At 42.5% G+C, this 23508-nt stretch overlaps 1 protein-coding gene across 1 annotated transcript in view; it reads left to right on the top strand.

The window, feature by feature from the left end:
* The window catches only part of BEGAIN (brain enriched guanylate kinase associated), a 151440-nt gene that overhangs the window by 16443 nt on the left and 111489 nt on the right, over nt 1–23508 (top strand). Inside the window, exon 2 of the mRNA XM_061998405.1 lies at nt 19531–19559. Within this exon, the coding sequence (XP_061854389.1) occupies nt 19531–19559 (29 nt within the window). The remainder of the gene's footprint in view (nt 1–19530; nt 19560–23508) is intronic.

Raw genomic sequence — 23508 nt, forward strand, 5'->3', positions numbered from 1 at the left:
AAATTCAATACTGACAAACCCAGGTGTACTTGGTGGCAAGAAGTCTGAATTTATAGCAGGGGAACAGACAGGAACAGAACAAAAAACTCTCATGGAAAAGCCAGTAGGAAGATTTCCTGAATAATAGTGTGGTCAAAAAAGTAGATAGAAAAAGAAAGGTGGGTTTTTCTGACCACACAACACTGGTCTAGATTAGTGACAAAAATCCTGATCTTTTAGGAAAGAGAAACTAAAAGTAGTTAAAGGACTTATTTAGAAAGAGAAAACAAAAAGAATGGATTCAGTTCAGGAGAAACACATCCAAAGTCTCGGGTAGATGAGTGATTGTCGGGTGCTCCAGTTTCTGCCTTCACAACACAGGAATGAAAGATTCAAACGCCACAGAAAGGAGAGAAATTCAGAGCTGATCAAAAGAAGTGATGTTTAGACAGAGCAAGTTGCATGTGCAGCTCATTGGCACAAAGCAATCTGAAGGCCTAAAAGATCAATAGGTATCAGAGTAAAGTTAGACATTTATCTGAAGGTATATAAATCCTCAAGCTGCAAGGTATCATCTAAATTCTACCTGGGAGGAGTTAGAAAGCTTTTTCCTGCTTACAGGTTATTCCTGTATATTACAGGTTATTCCATAATCACTCTCTGTGGCAGTTCATGCATTTTCTTGTGAAACATTAGGGAAAAGACCTGTAGTTTAGATACTATGATACTAGGAGCCATAAATTCCTAAATGCACCTCTGGAGACCATTGATGTGGAAAATTAGGAAAGAGAGAAGTATTTAGGTCATCACTGAGCTGGAGACAGCCTTATACAGTAGTAGCCAAGTATGAAAGGATACACAACATCCACACCATACATTTTCACGGGGCTATTCTAACCCTGAAAACATGAGGATGTAAACAGGCAGTGTTTGCAGTGCAAGAATACTTCTATTGGGCCAAATAATACAGGTGGTGATAGAAACCAACAATGACAAACCCTCCTTATGTGTTTAAACCTTTGTTTCTTCCAAATAGAGTTCCAGGAACATCAGAGCTTTTATGTTTTCTTCTCAGAATGTACCAGCTGGTGTAATAGAATGTACTAATGCTCCCTATAGAACTTGACTAGCTCATTTCATATGTGTCAGTTATTGCTCTAAAGAATGAAAAGCAGCTTTGCTTTTTGAAAGAATGACCTGACAGCATGAAATATTTCTTTCTGAGGGCTCTTTTGGCTCTGTATTCATATTCAGGCTGCTAGACTGACCTTGATGCAGCCTAAAGAGGAGTTGATCTTGACAGCCCTTTCTAGTGATGCTTGAAACACAGGTTTTCAGGCAAATCCTTGCTGTGCCCTTTGGTTTAAGTGAGAGAAGAGTGATGTCATCCTCTCCCTGATAAATACTAATGTCAAACTCAAAGTTGAAGTGAATTGTCTACCCCAGAGGAATATGCCTGTCAGATGAAACTCTAGAAACAGCCAAATCAAATAGCAAAAATCACATGGAGATCAATAGAGCCCGAATTGCCATCTGTAAATTTAGATCCTTTCCCAATTCAATAAGGACATCAGAGGATGAGCTTTGTGTGCCTGGCTCTGGCATTTTCCTACAGTGTACGTGAAAAAAGGGTCCTGTCATGTTGATTGTAATTACACAGAATCACAGAAGCTCAAGGGCTGGAAGGGACCTGGAAAGCTCATCCAGTGCCACCCCCCTGCCAGAGCAGCACCACCTAGAGCAGGGCACACAGGGACTCATCCAGCTGGGTTGGAATGTCTCCAGAGAAGGAGCCTCCACAGCCCATCTGAGTAACCCCTTCCAGTGCTCCCTCACCTCAACAGGGAATAAATTATTCCTTCTGTTTCTTTGGAACCTCTTCTGTTCCAATTTGTACTTGTTGCCCCTTGTCCCATCATTAGACATCATTGAGAACAACCTGGCTCCATCTCCCTGATGGGCCCAGAACTGGACACAAAATTCCAGATGCAGTCTCACAGCTACTGAGTCTTTGATTTTCTATTTACTCCTAGATTTTCTAGATATGCCCTTTATAACCCTTTCCTTATTTTAGTGATCTCCTTCCCTTTCATTTTATGCTTCCGAGGAATTTTTTGCTTCTATGGAATTTTTCTTTTGCCACAATGGCAACAATGTTTTTTCCATGATCCTTTTCATAGAATCACAGAATGGTGGGGTTGGAAGGGACCTTTAGAGCTCATCCAGTCCAACCCCCCTGCAGAAGCAGGGTCACCTAGATCAGGTCACACAGGAACATGTCCAGGTGGGTCTTGAAGACCTCCAAGGAAGGAGCCTCCACAGCCCCTCTGGGCAGCCTGTGCCAGGGCTCCCTCACCCTCACAGTCCTTTCACAGCCTAAAAAGAGAACATAGTATCATAGAATGGTAGGGTTGGAAGGGACCTCCAGAGATCATCCAGTCCAACCCCCCTGCAGAAGCAGGGTCACCTAGATCATGTCACATAGGAACACGTCCAAGTGAGTCTTGAAGCCCTCCAAGGAAGGAGACTTTTTCCCTCAGTTCCTCATGTCTAGACTGTTCAAAAGGAAATGTACATCTAACACTCTGAACCTTCAGGTTCAGATTCTCACTGCATCTCTTGTTTTGGATATCCAGAAAGCTATTTTAAGAACACACCCTTACATATTTTGTAGTTGCTTATATGCTTTACTGTTTTTCAGCCTCCTCGTCCCCATTTCATCAGGCTGATTAATTTCTCAAGCAGATTCTCAGCACTAAAAAAAAATCACACCTACTTTGTTCCAAAACATTTGGCAAATGCAGAGCCTACCTTTGTTTATTTCTGCACAAGAGCACTTATTTTTCTGCTTGATACTCACAACTGTACCATCACACCAAGGACCACTGTCAGTATAAATGTGCCCTATTTCCTTGCTCTAGTCAGACATAAGTGTTTTACTGATATAGCACTGCCTGTGATTTTTTTTCCACTGAATCCAGCTGCTTTTCTCTCTGCAGATGTCACAGTGTTTGGTTCTTGTCTTCTCTCTGTGTATTTGTGATATTGGGAAGTGCAGTTTACAACCTTTGTTTTACAGGTATCAATACTCTCCTGACTAGTCCCATTATCACACAAAGAAGGAGCTGAAAAGCACGATCTGGGAAGCTAGATGAAGTGTGTTCTTGAACCACAGCAACATCTTCCCTTCTTGATAGAAAGATTTAAATGGAAAACAAAACATTTAACATAGATGTATTTTAGTTTAGAAAGCTTAACAAGTGGCATCTTTATTAGTTGTGTTTTCCTTGCCTTTTCCATCAAATCAATGCAATAATAATACAGCTCTCCTAACTGGATTAAGATTGCAACAGTCACTGCATGAATTGCTACACAAATACACAGGAAGAAACAGTGGCATTTGTAGAGCAGGTACACTGAAAATTACAGGATAGATGGAGGTTTAGACATGAAACCTCCACATGTGAGTACAGTTAATTATTTTGCAATAGCAGGGTTCAAGAGGGCTGCTGAAAAGGAAACGAAAAGTAGATGGAGGAGCTGAGCAAAGGTTGCTAACGTTGCCTTTGATGTTTGAACCACTAACTCCCTTTCAAGCTGACTTCTTAAAAGAAAGTCATCACGCCTTCATTTAACCTTGACTGGAAAGACAGCATGTGGTGACACTATTTATAAAGCAGAGTTCATTCATTTATTAGGGTCCCACTCGGGGGTTCCTTATTTTTCCAAACCTAGGCCATATCCTCGAGTCACTATAAGTGATTGTCCTTGTTCATCACTATGCATTTGTCTTCCTGATGCCCCAGCCTGCCATCCTCCTAGGCACGATGGATCCAACACAACTGAGAAGATGCCCAGCCCCTTTGAAATAGTAACCAGAAGTCCCCACCCTCCAAGCAGCACTTCTGGCAGCAGTGGAGGAAATTCCCCTTGGGTCTCACTCTTTCCATTTGTATCTCCTCAGGAGCTCTTTCAGGGTAATTAACAGAACCACTCTGACTGAAGTCCCTTTGTCGTGACTTGCTCAGTCTCTTCCATTGCCACTTGGCAAGGAAGAGCCTTCTCTGGGCTCTATTAAAAGCATTTCTTTTACAAGCTCTCAGAGTCAAGTGACTTTCTGTTGACCTCTGGTAAAAGAGCAGTTCCACAATGTCTCTGCAGGAAAGGCCAGAACCTTTCTGTTCCCAACCTCCCTTTGCCAGATATTCATCAAAAAACCACTAGCCTAGCAAAGCACTGGAAGATACAACATTAAGGCAATAATACCGCTCTTGCAAATTTCATCAGTGCAACGTGGTGTTTGCAGGTGTAGGCTGTCATTATTTGATACCTTCCCCATTCTTCTCCTCTCTATAGCCTTTTGCTAGGCTCTCCTTATGTTTCAGTCTCTTTGTTGTCTCCGTGGCAGTCATCTGGGAAGTGAACAGATGACTGACCGACCTTGGCCAATAACACTGCTCAACATATGGTCTGTGGCTCAGAAATCATTTGGGGTCACAAAGGAGGGCAGTCTGTGTAATGTGGCTGACATATAATAAGAAAGCAAGCAGCTTCCCTGACATTGGGACAGGTTTTACTGTTGTGCTGAACAATGATGCAGGAGTTAAGAAATTATCTGATTGAATAGAGAAACAAGACGTTTCTTTACAGTCATCAGATCTCATCATCATTTTTTGCTACTTAAGTGGCAAGATAAAAATAAATATTTTAAGCTTGTTTATGATCTGGGTTTTTCACTCACAATCTCACTTATAAATAAATAAGGCTTCTAAAATGCTTTCCTTTTGGACCCCTGCAGTAACAGTCTCACTGGCTGTGTCTACTGACAGTACACACCAGAGAACTCACAGAAAGAAATTGCCTTGCCTTTGCAGTAACTTCTAAAGAGATACTGAATGCCAGAGCTCCATACAAGCACACAATCAGATGTCTGTACAGTTTTTATCATCTAGAAGATCTAGACATACCTGTTTGCAATTACTCCACAAAGGCCACAGTCCTCAATCACAGATGACTTCATTACCTGGAGGATCCCCCTCCACTTGGCTGTAGCTTTGCTTACTGATTACATGCAGAGAAATCAGTGGCAGCTCTTTTCAATACTCCACAAATAGAAGTGCTTTAAATAGAAGGAAAGTTCCATTCCTTCTTGCACTCAAGAGCTCAGGCAGGGCTGCTCTGGAGGAGCCAGACACGACACTGCCTCTCATGTGCTTCTTTTCCCTTTTTTTCACTCTGCAATAAACCAATCAGGTAGTTTGACCACAAATGGTCAGTCATCCTTGGCCTTTAAAACCAATAAGGGGAAGCCTTTTTCTTCTTGGTGAAGCTGCTGTAATGAATGTAATAAAGACTGAACTAATGAGGTTCTGTGGCACTTAAACAATAATCAGTAGAAGTGGGTGAGAAATATTATCCTTTGTGTAATTAGCACAACTGCCCTGCAGAGACTTTGTGTTCTTTATAGCATGGCTCCATATGGAAAGTTCCATTCTGGCTCACTCCAAGGTTCCTGAGAATCTATTTCATACAGCTTGTTCTTGAATTCTTCTGTCTCTTTGGAAAGGGATGGCCAAGGGGGAAAAGCCCTCTGTAAAAAAAGCTTTTGTGGACTCTCCTCGTTTTCGAGAGATATGGAACTTCAATCTCTTTCAACAAGTTCTGCCTAGCACAACAGTCCTTCCTGCTTCATTCATTAAAAATAGCAATGCAGCAGCATGGATATATCCTTTGGGATTCTACATGAAATGCAGAGTCTTGCATCCTGGGCTGGCTTACATCTGTGAGCCCTTTTGATGTCTCTTGGCACGCCACGGCAGCTGTCCCTCGTAGTAGGCATTTGAACTGATTAACACCCTCGCTCCTTTTTTATTTCCCTCCTGCTCTCAGGGCTGCACCCTGAAAGATTTACTGCACTTGGGAGGGGTGAGGCACTCTGTGGATGCTCTGAGGACAACATAATTACAGAATCAAAATCTCCCATGAGCATATGAGCTTTGAACTTTGCTTTCAAGATTTAAATCCTCTGTTTCTCAGGATGTTTGGAACAGATTGTCAGAGAATACTTTCCTAATAAGATTCATGTAGATAACCAGGGGGGAAAAGAGAGGAGCAGGCCTTTAAAATATTGCCTGATAAAATTCAGACTGTAAATCTTTAGTCCAGCAAGTAATTAAACACATAAATAGTCACATGAAGCTCACTGGGGCTGCTCATGCACACAGTTACGTGTATCAGCACTTGCATTATTGGGATCTGGTGATGAGAAACTAATTAAACCAAAATGGTTAGCAACCCAAACTGGCTTTCTCTCTGAGTCACTGTCAGAACCAGTGCTCCAGTTGCAAAAGAGTGACACTGTTATTCTGGACTAAAGATATAAATCCAAACTCCTCCTTTCATTAGGTGTGGGTCCCAGTGTTTTATTCTGAAATATCTAGTGGCATTAACATATTTTAGGGACTATCAAAGGGAAGATTCTTAGTGGATCTGTGGTTGCTAGGAGACTGGTACTTCAGCCCTGCAAATCTTCAACACTGCAAAGAGCAAACTGGCAATAATCAGGTTTTCCTGCCAGATAGCACTCAAACAACTGAAGTTTATGGCTTATTGTCTAAAAATTGTGATTTAACCTTAAATTTGGAGAACAGGAAAATTTAGGAGTTGTTGATTTTTCCCAAGTAAGTATTTTATCTTGTACCTGTAATATGCCACTCTTAAATCTTTTTTTAATCAATAACACCCTGGGTGTCTGATAGCTAGACATTTGCTTTCAGTGCACTGCCAGGCATCAGCCAGCATAGAAAGTGCTGAGCTCATTTAAGACAGTTCAGTGGGAGAGTTTTTTCATCCCCAGGCCTGCCATTTCCATTTGTATATAGGCACACAATCTCCACCCTGAGCAGCCCTAAAGCAGCACCTTTACCACCTGCAGCTCCCTGCATCTTTGGGGCCTTACAGCTACAGCAGCAGCAAGTGCATTTGTCTCCCTGGCACTTGAACATCTCTGGATACATATAGTCAGTTGCAGGGGTGGAGTTTGTGCCATATTGGCTGCATTTCCTAACGTTAACTTCATTAAAGGCAATATCCCATATCTTCTGAAGCAGAGGGGTTTTGTTAGAGTGTCTGAGAGGGTGCAGTGAGAATCTTGGAAACCACTGAAGGCTGTGATTGGGTGGTCTTTAAAATTCTGTGGGTTTTATGACCCAAAAGCTCTGCTAAGTACAAGAGCACACTATTTTCAGTGCAATAACACTTGTGATCAGAACTGCATATGGGTTTTGTGCTTTGCTGGGTCATTGCTTTTACTACTGTTAAATAGGTATATGTTACAAAGCTAGTCATCTCTGAGGAATTATGTCTTTTCTCTCACTCGTGGCTTTTCAGTTGCTCGTTGTAATGTGACAACATCAAGTCCCAGTCTGTAGCCCACTGGATTGAAGCTTGTCATGGATTTTGAGTCTGGTAACTGCAAATGCACTCATTTCTCATCATGCAGCAGGAAAGGGTAATGTTCTGATCTGATCCTATAGTATCCTCATCTGACACTACAGCCAAACTCTTTTCTCCTTCATGTAACAAAATGAAAGGAAATGTCCATAGGACATATAGAGCAGGGGCGAGAAAAAGGGCAAAATCCTAGCTGAAGTCAAAGTGTGGGGGACTGTCATTCATTTCAGGAAAACCACAGGTACCCCCCAGTGTCTTCTGATCACCTTCTACTTATTCCATAAGGTTTCAAACCTGTTTCATGATTGCATTTAAGCACCTGACACTTCCATGCAGTCAGATGTCCTGAATGTGCTGTTTGTCCTCCCCTGTGGTAACATTCCATAGTAATAGTAAAAACCAACATGGCTGTATCATTGACAAATTCAACCTTAGCTATCTTCTCTTGCCTGCCTTGACAACTAGACTGTTGAATTCCAGCAGGATGAAAAGCTAAAAATAGCACAGTGTGAAGGCTGCAAGCAAAGCCACTAGATAATAGAGGCTCAGCGCTCCTGTGAATTGTGACACGTGCAAAAGCCAGATGTAATTTTAACAATACAACTTCCTTTCTGACAAAGGAATCTCCAGAGTCTGATTTAAAGTCTCCACAGTAAAGCCTAACAATTCCACATTTTGTGTAGGAGTAAGAACAGACTTCTTTAACTCACAGAAAAGAACCCCTGAGAAGAATGCTAATGCACAGCACGACATATACAAAAAGAAAAGACCTCTTATGACCTTGGAGCAATTAAGACACCATCCAAATCCAACACAGAAGTCACTTCATACTTGAAATGATTACAATGACACATAACTGGCCTCAGCAATGCTGGCAGAGACCAGTAAGGTTGTGGCTTTGCAGAAACCAAAATCCCTGCAGGTTAGCAAATATTTTAGCTTATTTACTAGACAAGAGCGAGAATCTGGCTGTCTGTTATGCAGGAATGCAGAAAGGAGCAGGTAGAAGAAGCTTTCCTTACTTTCTTATCCTGCCCAAAAAGAGGTGAGAAAGAGGTACATTAAGTAGTTAGCAAATTAGCTGAAGACTTGAGAGAGTAAAGTTCAAGTCTGTCCTGCCTTTTACCATCACTGTCCAACCTCGGGAGTCCCTTAAGGAGCTCAAGCTCTCTGTAAAATAAGTACATCTCTAAGCCCTGTTTTATCTCACAGATTAATTTTATGGTGATTAATATCTACCATCCTGAGGCTGTCAGTGAGTTATCCATACAAACACATCTACATGTTATATAGATATCTATTATTAACATATAATGATTCCTTGTCATCTCTGGACCTCCAGATAGATAACAGAAGGCACTTAATGACTTTAACAGTGAAGGATTGAGGGATACAGCATATTAAGGATGGTTTACATTTTGCATGTAACACCACTGAGGGCTCAAATGTACAGAGTAGGTGTTGCACTGGCATCTTGTAGAAGAAAGAGAACTGGCATCAAACAACAGCACTTCTAGGAACACGATCTGCATCAACAAAGTGATGGTGGCCAGAACTAGTTCCTTTGATAGGAGCAACATCCTGATTTCCTTCTAGCCTGGGGATTTAGAGACACTTATCTTTCTGTACCCTTGGCCATGATATTATAAGGAAGGCTCCATTCCTTTGGTGAAGACAGAGATTGGTTTGAAGGAGGTAGATCAAAGATCTCCTCAACATTATTCTCTGGCCTCATTCTTTTCTTGCTTAAGTAAAGTTCTCTTAAACAATTACAGGCAGAAATCCAAATGATCTATCATAGGCCATGGCTTTGTATTCCCTGGAATAAGTGTTGTTCTAGAAACAAATATAGCCCCACTGTTATGACTTTGAAGCACCACACACGATGGTTGGAAATGGGATGAAAAAGAAGGTGAATCAATAAACAGATATTGTTTTCCACCGGTGCTGCGTGACAGGAGAAATGAAAGCTTTGAAGTCTGGCTTTCTTTTCAAGGAAATATCAGTGACATTGTCTGGTATATCTCTGCACCTTGTTTATTTTACCCTTCCCTGTCCACAGATAAGTTCATAAGTGACAAAAGGCGTGAACACAAGTGTCCTATTTTTGGAAGACTCGCTGACTCCCCAGTGCACAAGTCCCAGGGTGCCGTAGGAACTGACTCATGCTGAGGGCAGCAAAGCACAGAACAGATTCTGTCTGTTGGAAGAAACGTTTGCACTGGTTTATGTTGTCCTTTCTTTGTGGGACAAAGTGCACTTTGGAGGAACAGTCATAGTCAGAAGAGTCAGAAAGGATCAGGAAAAGTTTACAGTGTCTCCCCAGCCCCAGGCAGGAAAGCTGTATGTGAATCCTTCCCAACTTTATGTGACATCCCTCAGCTATTACAGGCAATCCCCTCAGTATACAACTGTCTCTACAACTAAAATAGTCTCCCTAACATTTTCTTTAGATCTTTTGGCTTCACCTTGAGCCTTTTATTTTCTATTCAATCCATACCAAATACAGAAATGACTGATTTCTTTCCTCCTTACAGTCATCTTTTCCCTGCTTCAAAGAAATTATCTTTACTCATTTCAGCCTTGGTTCAGCTAGGAAGAGTTTTCTAGCTGTCTTAGCATTCTGGTTGCCTTCCTCTGAACTCTTCCAGTACAGGGTGGTGTTGAAAGCAGGGCACAGAGCTAGTGACCATTATACAAAAACTAAAAGATGAAGCTTTACTTAACAGGACCACAGGTGATCACCTAGATAGACCTAAATGTATTTAGAGCAGAAACATGAGTTATTCTGTCACAAAGAGTTTTACAAGTGTAGGATGCAGGAGTTTTGCAGTTCTGATCCCCCTCTCATCTCTCTCTCACTTTCTGTAGCCAACATTCATGAACAAGACATCTCCAGTATGTAGAGACATATGAATAGGTATAAAGATGCACACACAGAAAGGCAGAAGATCAGCAATGTTAGGATTCATACACCATCCCGGGTCATGATGACCCAAGCTTTGGTGGCACTCAGCGCCCAGCTGTCCTTAACAAGTCAGGAGTCAGGGCACTGGGATGCTGCAGTTACTCCTGACTATCTCACATATCACTTTATATACCTGCTGACAAACAGGAGCTTTTTAAATGGCAACTGCTGTGGCTAAATTCTCCAGTATATCAGCCACAATTACAGTTACCAGTGTCTGTAATGTAGACACTCACATAAGTATACTGGTGATGTGCAGTCAGTAGTGACATGTGATATTTTAAGATACACAGACACCAGTTAGTCAATTAGGTTGCATTTTCCTCTGGCTCCTCAGTCTCTGCTCACTTACAATATTTACAGTATTGTACTGCTGTAGCTGGTGGGGTCACACTGGAGTCAAGCTAGCTGCAAGTGAAGTGTACAGAGGGTCAGCTGGACAAGCAGTGCAGCCTCCCCTCACTGGTTTAACCTTTTGTAATTGCATGGCATCATATGGTGCTGAACAATGGTAAACAAGGCGTAGCTCATCAATCCATTCTCACAGGACAAAAGTACTGCTGTGTCTCCACATCATAAAGGAAACAAAAGTGCACCATGTATCTGTCTGTGTTTTAGCTGGTCAGATTGTGCAGGAAAGCCTTTCCTCTTCATTTAAGAAGTCTGTGTAGCTCCTAGCACCACAGGTCCTCATCTCTGCTGAAGGCTACAAGGATTGTTTTAATACAAATAAGCACTTTAATCACAAAAGTTACACACAGAGTTTCAAATCATCTGATTGAGGAGAAGCACACCCCACAACTCAAGTGGAGCTCCAACTGTCATTCTAAACCAGAAAGCCTCCTGTTGTCAATAGCCTTTGTTCATGTTTCGCTGGATGGCTTGCCAAGAGGCACAGGGAAGAGGTGCAGTTTCTTCTGGGACTTGTTTTTGAGAGGGACTATGGCATTTCATGCTAGCTAAGAATACTGAGTATGACAGGAGTCAGCTTGACTCACCAAAACAGCCTTTTAAGAATGGTTAGTGGTATAAATCAGCAAGGCTTGACTTCACTGGAGCTTTGCTATTATACCCCTGTTGGGAATCTGCCTCTGAGACTTTATAGAGTGAAAATGAAACTAAGGAAGCAAAACAGAGATCCTAAAATATTAGGAAATAAACCAGCTTGAGAATGCTCTGTTTTCCCAAGCATGCAAAAGAGAAGCCTGTAGGTTATTGTCTCAAGTTTCTAATTTGTGGTTACTTGATACATGTTCACTCAAGCAGCACGTGCCACAGAGGACTTAAAGACCTAGCATGAGAAAAATGCCCCAGAATTCCTTTTCTCTTATTTCTCTTGTGGTTATTCCCCAGCCTCTTTCGGCCAAAACTTCAGTGAGGTTGGACCTTGCTGAGGATTTGCAAGGATTAATTTTTGATTTTGAAATGATTAGTGCTCAAAAGACTTGCTGAAGGTCAGGCAGAAGGTAACTTAGACCTGGTGCAGTTATTAAAGAGATACTTTGCCTCATCTTTCAGTAAGAACAACTGTGAACGTGGGAATAATTGTAGGGAACCCAATTCAGAACGAGGTTTAACAGAACCTGCCATAATTAAGGCAGGATCAAGCCGAGCCTATTCACCCTGGTGAGATCAGGAATCCTGTGGTAATCCCCAGCCCACAATCCTGATCGATTGACACGTGAAGCAACAAGCTCAGGAGCAAAGCTTTTTACTGTGGACCTTGGCTCAAAAGTTATATCCTGACTCCTAAGGAGAAAACTTCACATACAGTGTAGCAAAGGCTTCATAGTCAAGCAAGCTCAGCAACCAAGGATGCAGAGAAATGGCATAAAACACAACAGTTTTAGCACAAGTCACTTTTTTGCTAAGAGAACAGGTTTCATGCTGGAGAAACGTGTCCTGATTTATCTGTACTTGCATGAGGCAGTTCATAAAGTGCTCAGCTGGGGAGTACTGTCAAAAGCTGATATAATAGAGGGTAATTCAGGATCATTAACCTGAATGAAAATGATCTTTTTAAAAAAGCAGCATGTTGGAAAGAAAGTTTATCAGGTTTTGAAGAGGTTATTGAAACTTTGGAAGAAGATTTTGGACCCATCTTCTTACAAGTAGCTGCTGGTGACTTTGAGTCGATAAATATGTTCACCTAAATGTTAAAGGCATTTGGAGGTGCTGGCAATGATGAGGAAGCTCATATAAGAACAGTTTTATTTATAAGCAGAATAATGGAAATAGGATAAAATTGAACCCAAAGCCAGCCATAGAAAGACTTCATATATGGAGCCTGTCATTTGGAGACAAGACAGAAACTGAGACCTGTGTGTACAGCCAGACTCTAAACCAGCTGTGAGCCTCCAGTGTGAGAGAACCACAGGAGCTCTGAGACAAACCTGAGATGCACTGCAGATATACTTTCTTTACAGTCACTGAGGCATCCTTATTATTAGACAAGGTACTGACAAGGTGTTCTGTGCACGATATACAGCTCCCATCACCCACTTTCAAAACAGGTTTAGGTTAATCTGGAATAGACACAAGAGCCATCTTTACAGCCCCTTCCCCCTTAGAAACAGCTTCATGTCAAACCATGACTGAAACTTAAGTGACTGAGGGAAAGCAATATAATCTTCTGAGAGCAGTCAAACAACCATGTCTTGTTTTCCCCCTGAAACAGGACCTCTCTTCACAAATACATCTGGGAATTCAAAACCAGGGTGAGAGTAACAAGGTTTAAACATCAAATCGGTACAAGATCAAATGGAGGTAAACTGGTCATACAAAATTTACCATGGTTGGAATGATCCCTTGATTTCAATCAGTGTTCAGAAACACAAGGAGAGGGGAGGAAATCTCTCTCAGTGGAGCCCAGCAGACTTATGGACATTGCATGACAGGGTAGTGGTGCTCTAGAGATGCACATTCCAGTGTGGTGTGAAATTGTTGGGGTTTTGAACATAATCATCTACTGTAAGAATTGAAGAGATTATTTATCTGTTTCTTTACTGAGCTGGGTCCATTAATGCCATATCTTTGCTATATGCAATTGGTCCCAAACATCTGTGGAGGATTTTTCTTTCACTCTAAGAAGCATTAGTAGTTGGCCCCAGATAGGGAGAAAATGCTGGGAAGCTGCAATGCTACTCTTGGTGATGGAGAGGTTTGATATGACTTGTGTGTGTGGTTACTTATCATAGAATCACAGAATGGTAGGGGTTGGAAGGGACCTTTAGAGATCATCCAGTCCAACCCCCCTGCAGAAGCAGGGTCACCTAGATCAGGTCACATAGGAACATGTCCAGGTGGGTCTTGAAGACCCCCAAGGAAGGAGCCTCCACAACCCCTCTGGGCAGCCTGTGCCACTGAGGATAGTGGAGGTGTTTTACAGCCTGAGATGTGGAGGTATGCTTGGAAGATACGCTTTCTGAACAACGTATCAGGGGCAATTGAGGAAAACTGGACTCAGTTCTCTTTGTATCTCCAATTTCAGACAAGAGTTTTACATAAAGATTCTTCTTTTGTAAACATCTCTTAGATCTATTCAGTACCTGAAGCTAAATCAAATGCAGCCAGACACCTCCTCCAGATCTACTCAAGTTTCTATAGACTAAATTTTAGTCTTTCTTCAGGCATCATTTGAGTGATACTTTAAAGCCTGTACAAAGAGAAATTGATTAAGAGTCTAATTAAAGATTGATCCTGTCAAATTATGTAGCCTGTACATTTTATTAAATAAAAGCTTTAACCCTTGTATCCTAGAGGGGAAAAATAGAAAGAGGAACATGGCCACAGTGGTTCCTATCAGTCAAACTTTAATACAATTCTGAGCACAGAAACATGCTGAAGGGACACTGTTGTGATTGAAAACATCTGGCAGTTTACAAATGTGCCAGAAGTCGAGACTTCAGTTGTTAATGAACTCTCTTTTACAGCTTTCCTCGCTACAGAAATAAAAGCAACTCCCACAATACTGAAGAAGTCAAAGTAATAACAGACCAAATGAGTGGCAGTAACTTCTGCTGTTCTTCCTTTTCCCATACATTCCATAAGAACCAGCCAGCACACCAATTCAAAGCCCAAAGACCTGTGGAGTAGTGAGAATTTAACCAGGCTCTGGGTCCTGTGTCTCTCTCTCTAATGAAATATCTCTTTCCAAAACAAAAGATCATAAAGTTAATGTCACTTCCAGGATATGTCTCCTTTTTCATACATACATTGGGAAAATGCAGAAGGATTAAAAGCGACCTCAAGATCTTAAGGGATGGAAATTTCATCAGACATCTAGCAGAGCTGAAATCTCATGAGTGTTTGTCCTTCAGAAAGTGATAACACATTAAAGATTGCAGTAATTCAGCAATGCAGTCACCATGTGAATGGAATAGAATGACAGCCCATCAGTATGACTTTTTATTTAAGGTTGATTTCAAAAGATTGCTTCAATAATCAACACTATAGACACCAATCATATAACAAACAAAAAGTCAAAGAATTGGATCACTGTATTAAGTTTTAAGTATGTCAATGACTAAGAATGTTATGGCATTGTATTGAGGTTGTTTGACTCATTAATCAAACATGGAGACAGAAAAAATGAGGGTATCACGGTATTTTTCATTTGCTTTGCTGCCTTGAAAACAGCTCAGAGGTTGTCAGGCTGTCTGAAAAACAGTACCCATATTCTAAAGAGGGAAAAGAAAAGTCACAGCAACATTCCCTGGGTTTCCTTTGACAGCCTCCCTGCTTTCCATTCTAGCCAGAGAATGACTTTGTTCTCAAATAGTATCAACAAAAATATCATAGACTCACAGAATGGTAGGGATTGGAAGAGACCTTTAGAGATCATCCAGGTCAACCCTCCTGCAGAAGCAGGGTCACCTAGATCAGATCACACAGGAACGTGTCCAGGTGGGTCTTGAAGCTCTCCAGAGAAGGAGCCTCCACAACCTCCCTGGGCAGCCTGGGCCAGGGCTCCCTCACTGAAACACTGACACAGTTTGTTCTTATATTTAAATAGAAGTTCCAGCTTTATTCCATCACCCCTTGTCCTGTTGGTAGCTGCTATAGAGAAAAGAGATGTCTCAACCTCCTGACACCCATCATTTAGATATTTGCAACTGTTAATGAGATGTCCCCTCAGTCTTCTCCAGACTAAACAGCCCCAGGTCCCACAGCCTTTCCTCAGAAGGAGGATGCTCCAGTCCCCTGAGCATCTTGGTGGCCCTGCACTGGCCTCTCTCCAGCAGTTCCCTGTCCCTCTGGAGCTGGGGAGTCCAGAACTGGACACAGGACTCCAGATGAGGCCTCAGCAGGGCAGAGCAGAGGGGGAGCAGAACCTCCCTTGACCTGCTGGCCACACTCTTCTTGATGCCCCCAGGCTGCCATTGGCTTCTTGCCCACGAGGGCACATTGCTGGCTCATGTTTATTATCAACCAGCACTCCCAGGTCTCTCTCTGCAGAGCTGCTCCCCAGCAGTTCAACCCCCAACCTGCAATCTAGAGTAAGTGGGGAGAAAGAAGGGGTTGGTAATTAAAAAGCAAGACAACTCATTTGCCTTTTGAATACCTTCTCCAAAATGAACCTCTAAATGCTCAGCACTTCCAGAAGGAAAAAAAACAGAGCCTTAACAGTTGTTCTGTGTTTTACACCTGTCTCTTCAAATACTTGGAAAGAAATTCTAGTTTGCACCAGTACTCAGGCACGTCTGAAAATGCTTCCAGGCAAAGTTGCTACACAAAGTACTTATAAAAATGGAAAATCTTGAAACCACTCTCACTATTGTAAGTAGGAGACTGTGTATGGAAATCTAGGATGTTGAATCACTGAGGCCAGCCTTTTAAAGAGCAAAAGATGTTATTTTTAGGCTGTTTAAATAAATTCTTTAGTCACACTGCATTGATATTGTAAAAAAAAACCCACCCCACAGGTATTTAAATCACATCTCATATTTCTGTAATTAAAGGTAATTACTGATCTTAATTAAAAATGTTTTATTTAAAGGAAAAAAAAAACCCCACAGCTTCAATCACACTGCTCAGGATCAGGCATCCAGAAGCACTTGAAATGAATCAACTCATCATCAAGCATCGATTTATGAATGACATACATACCATAAGGGACATTATTCTCCCAGCCTTTACTTCAGTCTTTCTGCTTGAAATAGGTCCCACAAGAATTTCAGGACAAAGCTGGTCCTAAAAGTGTCCAATTCTGAGCTGTTTGGAATATATTTTAGAATCAATTCAGTAGGATATTTGAGAGAGGAGCCTTTATGGAGAGCAGGGGGAGAATGATGTAAGCTCTACACTTCCACAGGCTATATCAGTGGCTAGGAAGCAGCGATTTTGCCTGAGTAAAAATTCCACCTTGTAAAAACAGAGCTGTTTCAGAAAGCCACAACCTTGCAAAAGAATTTGAGTTGCCAGGGCTTTTTGGGAGGAGGAAAAGGAAATTAAGAAATAATAAAAAAGGAAGGAGAAAAGGAAACAAAAAGGATGAACAAGGGGTTTTCCTAAGGAACACAATTATCTGAAACAATAAACAGCTTCGGACAAAAGCTACATTTTTACAGATGCTCCTGTCTTAGTTTTCACCATCTCAAATTCCTCTATGGTCATTTGACTCTCCAGCCTGAAAGCTGGGGTGTTAACCTGAAGAACATGCAGCCTTTTCATGTGCTCCCATTTACTTACTAGAAACAGATCCCCATCAAAAGAAGTAATGGAGTGGTGCAGTGCCATGGCCCAGAAAGGGCTCTGACCTGGGTCAGAGCATTCTCCTCGAGGAAGACTGATGTGAACCCATTGCTCCTACATCAGAGAAGAGCCCTCTCTTCACTGCACAGGCTGTCAGGGAAAGGCAAAGGAGAACATCCTCAGTGGTCTAAAGGGAAATTGGCCCTGTTATAACTAACAGTTTTTGCTGTGAGGATGTAAAAAAAAAACCCCAAAACAACCCCACCAAAGGATTAAAAAAAAAAGGAGAAAGTGAATACTTTCTATGAAAGTAATTGCAGCTTGGCTTAGTTTTTCTGGTTTGATGTCAGATGTTTGTTGTGGCTTTTGTCTCTCCCCGATTTCCTGATGGGATTGGCAGCCAATGACTCACCTGCATTCACAGATGAGTAGAGCCAGAAAGCCAACCTACAGCTCTTCTTCTCCATCCTGCACTTTAATCACACAAAACAACCTTCACCTGGATCCTGTGAGCTCAGCACTCTTCCAGGCACTAGGCAAAAGCAAGGCCAGGTAGTTTCCCCTTAGATCCTCTTTTATTGCCATAATGGAAGGACTGAAAGATGATATTCAGTACTCTGGCTTCATGGGTGACTCCCACAGCTCAAGGCGAAGCAATACTGCACGTTCCTGGAGAAAACTATGTCTAGTCTCCCTAGAATGACAGGAATGTGACAATTAGGGCAGGTTTTGAGAGTTCACCTCTAGAAAGCCAAACTGGCAAGCCCATGGGGCTGCCACTAGTTTCCCATTCCCAGGGATAAAGCCCCCGTGGTTCATTTTGTGGCCAGCAAAGTTTAAACTATTTCCTGCATGTTGCAGATATGTATGGTTTCAACAGAGAGATATAAATCAGAGAAAGCAGTCATGAGTCCCTAGGTTAGATTTTTAATCTCAGAATCTGGGATTTATGATGCACAACCCTGTGCTTCCAACAGACACACAGGGACCATGTGACCATGTATTACATCCATGACTCGGGAAGCTGACGGGGGCTTTTCCTACAGCTGGCTTCTTGTGTTCCAAGTTAAGGTGAATGCCTGAAACTCTCAATGTATGCCATTAGAAATTATCATGCAAACACCAGCCTGACTGATAACTTACCTAATGGGCAAATCAAAAGTAATTGAGAAGAAGAGAAGATGGGTGACCCAACAAAGAGCCAACAAATTGCCATTTGGGATGTTTTATTAGGCACTTTGACAAATTTCCTCCTGGTTAACTGATTAAATTTACATTTCCCTGTTTTTAATCTTTATTTCATACCCAGATATGATAGTTAGGCATTAATCAATATGGTTTAAAGTGCTCATGATTAATGAGCAATGTCTTCAGTATAAATAAGAGACTCTGCGATGCTGGGACTTATCTGGCTGCAAAGGTTGCAGGATGGCTCCATGTGCTCATTCCTTAGTTACAGCAAGGCAAGACCAGGAGGATTGATGAGATTCAGTGCCAGTGGTGTGATAAAAAAGAAATGGAAGCAGCTATTAAGGATCTGCAGGAGATAATGATGAAAAGGAAACCAAAGGGTTAAGACCGCTATGCTTTTGATATAAGTAATGTCAGGGAGATTAATGAGCCTCTGTGCAGAGATTTACAGCTTGCATAGGGTAGAAAGAGCTGGGACGGGTGAGTGGAATGGCCAGCCGGGGGATGAGGAGCTGGAGGCGAGGAGCGGGAGGTGAGGAGCGGAGAGCGGGCTGCGGGTGACGGGGAGCCGGGCTGCAGCGCGGGCGGCGGGACGGGAGGGATCGGCGGAGTTGGAAACTGCAGCCCGGGTGAGGAGCAGGGAAAGGGTTAACCACCCGCCTCCACGTATTGAGATGCTAATTGTCCGGCTACTGTATTACTTGAGGAGAGTAACGCGATTACTCGAAACTCGCACTAAGGAGGCGAGCCCGTGTCCCTTCCATCTGTCGGGCTCTGGGGAAGATGACGGATTGAATCCGAATTCACGTCTGATGAAGTCACTGTCGTTTCCCAGCCCGCAGAGCACTGCTGCCATGCCCACCGTGCCGAGGCTGGCTCCGCCGTGCAACTTTTCCTCTGGCACCCGGGAGGCACAGTAACCTGTTACTTGCTGCCGCTTGCCTTTCCTTTCTTTTTTCTCCCTTCCCTTCTCTTTTCCTTTTCCCCTCCCCGTTTTTCTGCCTGAGCGCTACAACTGAGTCATTCTGTTGCCCATGGCTCGTGGGTACACAGTGCTCCCGCAGCGCGCTGCGTTCCTCCCCGCTCCAGCTGCCGGTGGCATTTGCGGCTGATGCAGATGCGGGGTTCGCTGCCCGTCCATTTGTAGACACTTGTCGAAAACCATTTGGAAAGCCTTAACTATGCATAAATCTGCAGAGTGAATGTTTGCTTTCATTCACTTGCTCCTGTTATTTGATTTCTTGTAGGCCTCTGCGGCAGAGATGGAGAAAATAAGGTAAGGAAGACAGTTTCTTTCCATCTCATTACAGAGGAGAAGTGTTGTGCTGCACGATGAATGATACGGGCTAGTGGGAAAGATTTTGTTTCATCAGAGCAGTGTAAAATACTGGACTGCATGATGCTGCAAGGGAAGCTGTGTTTCAGAGACAAAAGAAAAGGAATGTGGTTATTCTGCTAAATCTGTTTTGCAGGGATGTCAATTCAGAAAGGCTGTTTTACACACAGACACGTTTTACTGCCAGATGCAGAGGGTAGTTGATTATATAAATGTTGTAGTCACTTGTCCATTTACTGCAAGAGCCTGCCATTCTATTTAATGAGGAAAGTGGATCAATAATTCATGCAAAAGCTGGAGAAAATATAGGCTTGACTTCAAAGCATCTAATTACTGTGGTTTGTTTCAATATGATGCTGTAACATCGCTGTTCGATTTTTGTTTTATATCGTACACCAGCCAGATAAATCTCGTCTCCTCTGTTTAAAATGTTGTCATACTGTACCAGTTTCTCAGCACATCTCTCTGCTTCAAGCAAAAGGAGATGGCTTTTATAAACATAAGTTTTCCATCTCATGTCCGAGTGCAAGTCTGCTTTGGGGGGGTGGGGGGGGGATATTGCTTTTGTGTATGTTGTTAAGAAAGCAAAAGAAAGAAGAAAGCATTCTAGCACTTTAAACAAAATACATTTAAAAACATCAGATCTTGTCTGTTAATAACATCCCCAGGTATTCCCAAAGTGACATGTAAAAGCTGAACTTTTTACCACCCTTTAAACTCGTTATGGATCTTATCTTAATAACCCAAAACACCGACCGTGTTCTGATTTTATTGGATGAGCCAAAATTCCTTCTCTGAACCTGGTGACTCAGTTCTATTAGTGACAACTGTTGTCCAAGCACAACTTTTTAGCTGCCTTGAGTTTGGAATGGCTATCCTGAGTTATCAGCAATGCAATAGTTGAGGATGAAGTGGCTAATGTAAAAGAACAGAGATTTGACCGAGTGTTTCATGAATTGTGGGCTGGAAACAAAACCTTGTTTTTCAGTTGAGGAGGAGGATGTTACGTCTCTTACAGTGCACTTGAAGATGCATGTCTGAAAGTTTCCCATAGAATCTATAGAAGTGTTTCAGTTGCACAGTTTTGGTAGTGTCTCACAGCAGGGAAAGTGTTATAGCTCCTGAGCTGAAAGAAAAAAGCCCTGTGAGATGTATTATGGGTTTGCATGTCTATGAGCACTATAATGTTACTGTGAGCTTTGCCTGAGTAATGACTAAGAAAGCACCTCAGTATATGGTCTTGCATTTAGTAAAACCTCCAAACAATAGCATGATATAGGCACACTCATGTCATCAATTGCTGTCTTAGAAGCTGCAAGCAAATATATTCTTACATGTTTGCTTGACAAACGTGTGCACAGACACAATACTTGCAATACTTTCCTGAGCATGCACTGGCCTCTGCTTTCAGCAGCTGCAGAGCCCAGGAGAATGAGCTCTGGAATGTATTGAAAAAGAAGGAATCTGCTCTGAGAAAGCTCCATAAAGCTCCATTCTCCTGGCCCCCTCGTTTCACAGCTGGCAGGCACACAGCAGTCCTTGCCTCAGTACTCATGGAGCACTACACAGATGGAAAAGCCCATATTGCCCCACTGAAGGAGATGGGAGTTTAGCTATTAACTCCAACAAGAGAAGGGTCAGGCTGTGTCAGGAGTTTGTTAATGAAGTTCTCTGTTTAAAGTTCTTGTGTGTAAAAGCTGCTTCTGACTGAGGTTCATCCCCATCACCTGAGCTGGTTTCAGGCCAGTGCACGGGCTCCCTGTGCTCATGGGCTGGGGAAGCTCTGGCAGGACCTGCACAGGAGCTGTGCTGCTCTGTCCCAGACTTTTCCAGGCTCCCTGTCTATAGTCATTGTCTTGAATCCAAACTGGCTGAACCTTCAGCAGTTAAAGGAAACAGTAATCAAATATGGAGTCATTATTTTAACCACCCAGTGAACCCAGAGATCTAAAAGGATTAGGGTTTTCCCTAAACCTGCCCAAGTCTGTCACCCAAGTGAAAACAAAATTACCTTGTCTTTTAAGCACAGTGGCTTCAGAAAGGCCATGAAGGGAGAGAGTTTGAAGCCAGGGGAAGGAAGAAAGAAATGAGAGGAAAAAGGCAGGCCAAGAGAAAAAAAAAGACAGTTTTTGTTATATGTAGAAACCAGTATAAGATCCTGTCAAAAGCCATTCCTACCTGATACTTGAATCACCTGAGCCCAGCTCCTTCTCCACTCTCTTTTTGAAACCAGCTGAGGATGAGCCTTACCACATCAGCTGGGATGGTGTTGGCTCTAGGACTAGAGGGTGAGTCCAGCCCAGGCGTGGATTTGGGGTGCACAGAGGATATGATGGTCCTGCAAAAGAGGGAGGATCTGGAATGAGCAAAAAGGAAACAAACCAAATGGTTGTTGGTGAAACAGGTGAAGAGAAGCTAGGTGGATGCCCACAGGACAACCTATGCAGCCAGGCTGACTGCCCTCAGGGTTAGAGAAATCCTGGTTGGCACTCCAAAATAAAAAGGTCCTTTCTACATGAAGAGCAGATGCAGGAAATCCCACTTTTAAGAAGAGCTGCTCCATGCTGACAGTCCTTGCAAGCCCACAGTGCCAAACTGGTTTAAAGGGCAGCTCTGGAAGTCTTTGGGTGAGTTTTGCATGTTCTGCACCCCTGTGCATCTGGGACACCCTCAAGGACTGGGATAGCCAGGCCCATTCAGACAGAGGGGCAAATGCAGGAGCCTGCAAAATTGATCCACTGATGGCCCATGCTTTACTCAGCACCAAATTCACTGAGCCAAGCAGCTCAGCAACGGTGCGACAAACTAATGCATCCCTTAGTGTCACAGTCCCTCATGCAGAATCTAAATGGAAAGATGTAATTCATCTCATGTGACACAGTAATAATTCCCCTTGCAAGCCAAGGAGCTGCTGTGACCTGCAGTGTCACATCCTGTCCTTTTCAGCAGGTGCTTGCTGTGACAGCATTACAGGTAGGAAGAGCAGTAGGAAACAGAGGCAGTAGGTTATCAGTTTTTAGCCTGAGACAGGGACAACATCTAGAAGTAGAAACACACTGTTTTGTGCTAAAACTTTGACTAGAAGAATCATTTACTGCAATGAAGTCTTCACACTGTGAACAGTTCTTAGCAGTACATGATGTTTCTAACATCTCAAGGTACCAATATATTAGGCAGGGAGTCAGGCTAACTACTAATCACGAACCTCTTGAGGATCTGCACTTCTGTAGGCTGGCTCTATGCTTATGCAGTCACTTTAAACATTCATTACTTCTGACTAGAACCCTTTAAACACAGTTTTTTGGATCTGTCTCTTTTCATGACTGTAAACATGGACTGAATGGAAGTAAATTTCCCCTATACCATCTCAGTGTGACTCTCAGCAATATACTGTCTGGTGCATATATCCAAGAGGAGCACATGCCTTCTGAGGCCTTGCATATCTATGGTGGTGCTGACACAAACTTGCAAGTGCTCTGGAAACTGCTCCTTTAAGTCAAATTGAATCCACAGCATGGCTAGGTGTGCAGATGAAAGATCAGTTCCTCAGCAACTCATGTGCAAACTCCTGGTAGCTTTTCCTTTGCTTCCATTTAATTCTGCTTAGAACACAGGTAATAACATTCACCCTTTCGGTGACAAAGTTGTGAGATTTGACATAAGAAACCTCCAGATGTGTTTTTGTGCACAAATATTGACCAGATTCTCAGTGTTTCTTACACTGGAAAGTGTCTCACTCCACAAGAAATGACAGTTAAGGTGACAGATATTGCTCAATAAAAGCTTGCTCTTTTTTTAAAGCACGCTCCTAAAATTTCAATGGCAAGTCAGAAACTCTGTAAATCAATATTCTTAGCTCTAAGCTTTCAAGATCCACAATAGGCTGAAC

This window comes from Colius striatus, chromosome 6, assembly GCF_028858725.1.
Source record: "Colius striatus isolate bColStr4 chromosome 6, bColStr4.1.hap1, whole genome shotgun sequence".
NCBI lineage: Eukaryota > Metazoa > Chordata > Aves > Coliiformes > Coliidae > Colius > Colius striatus.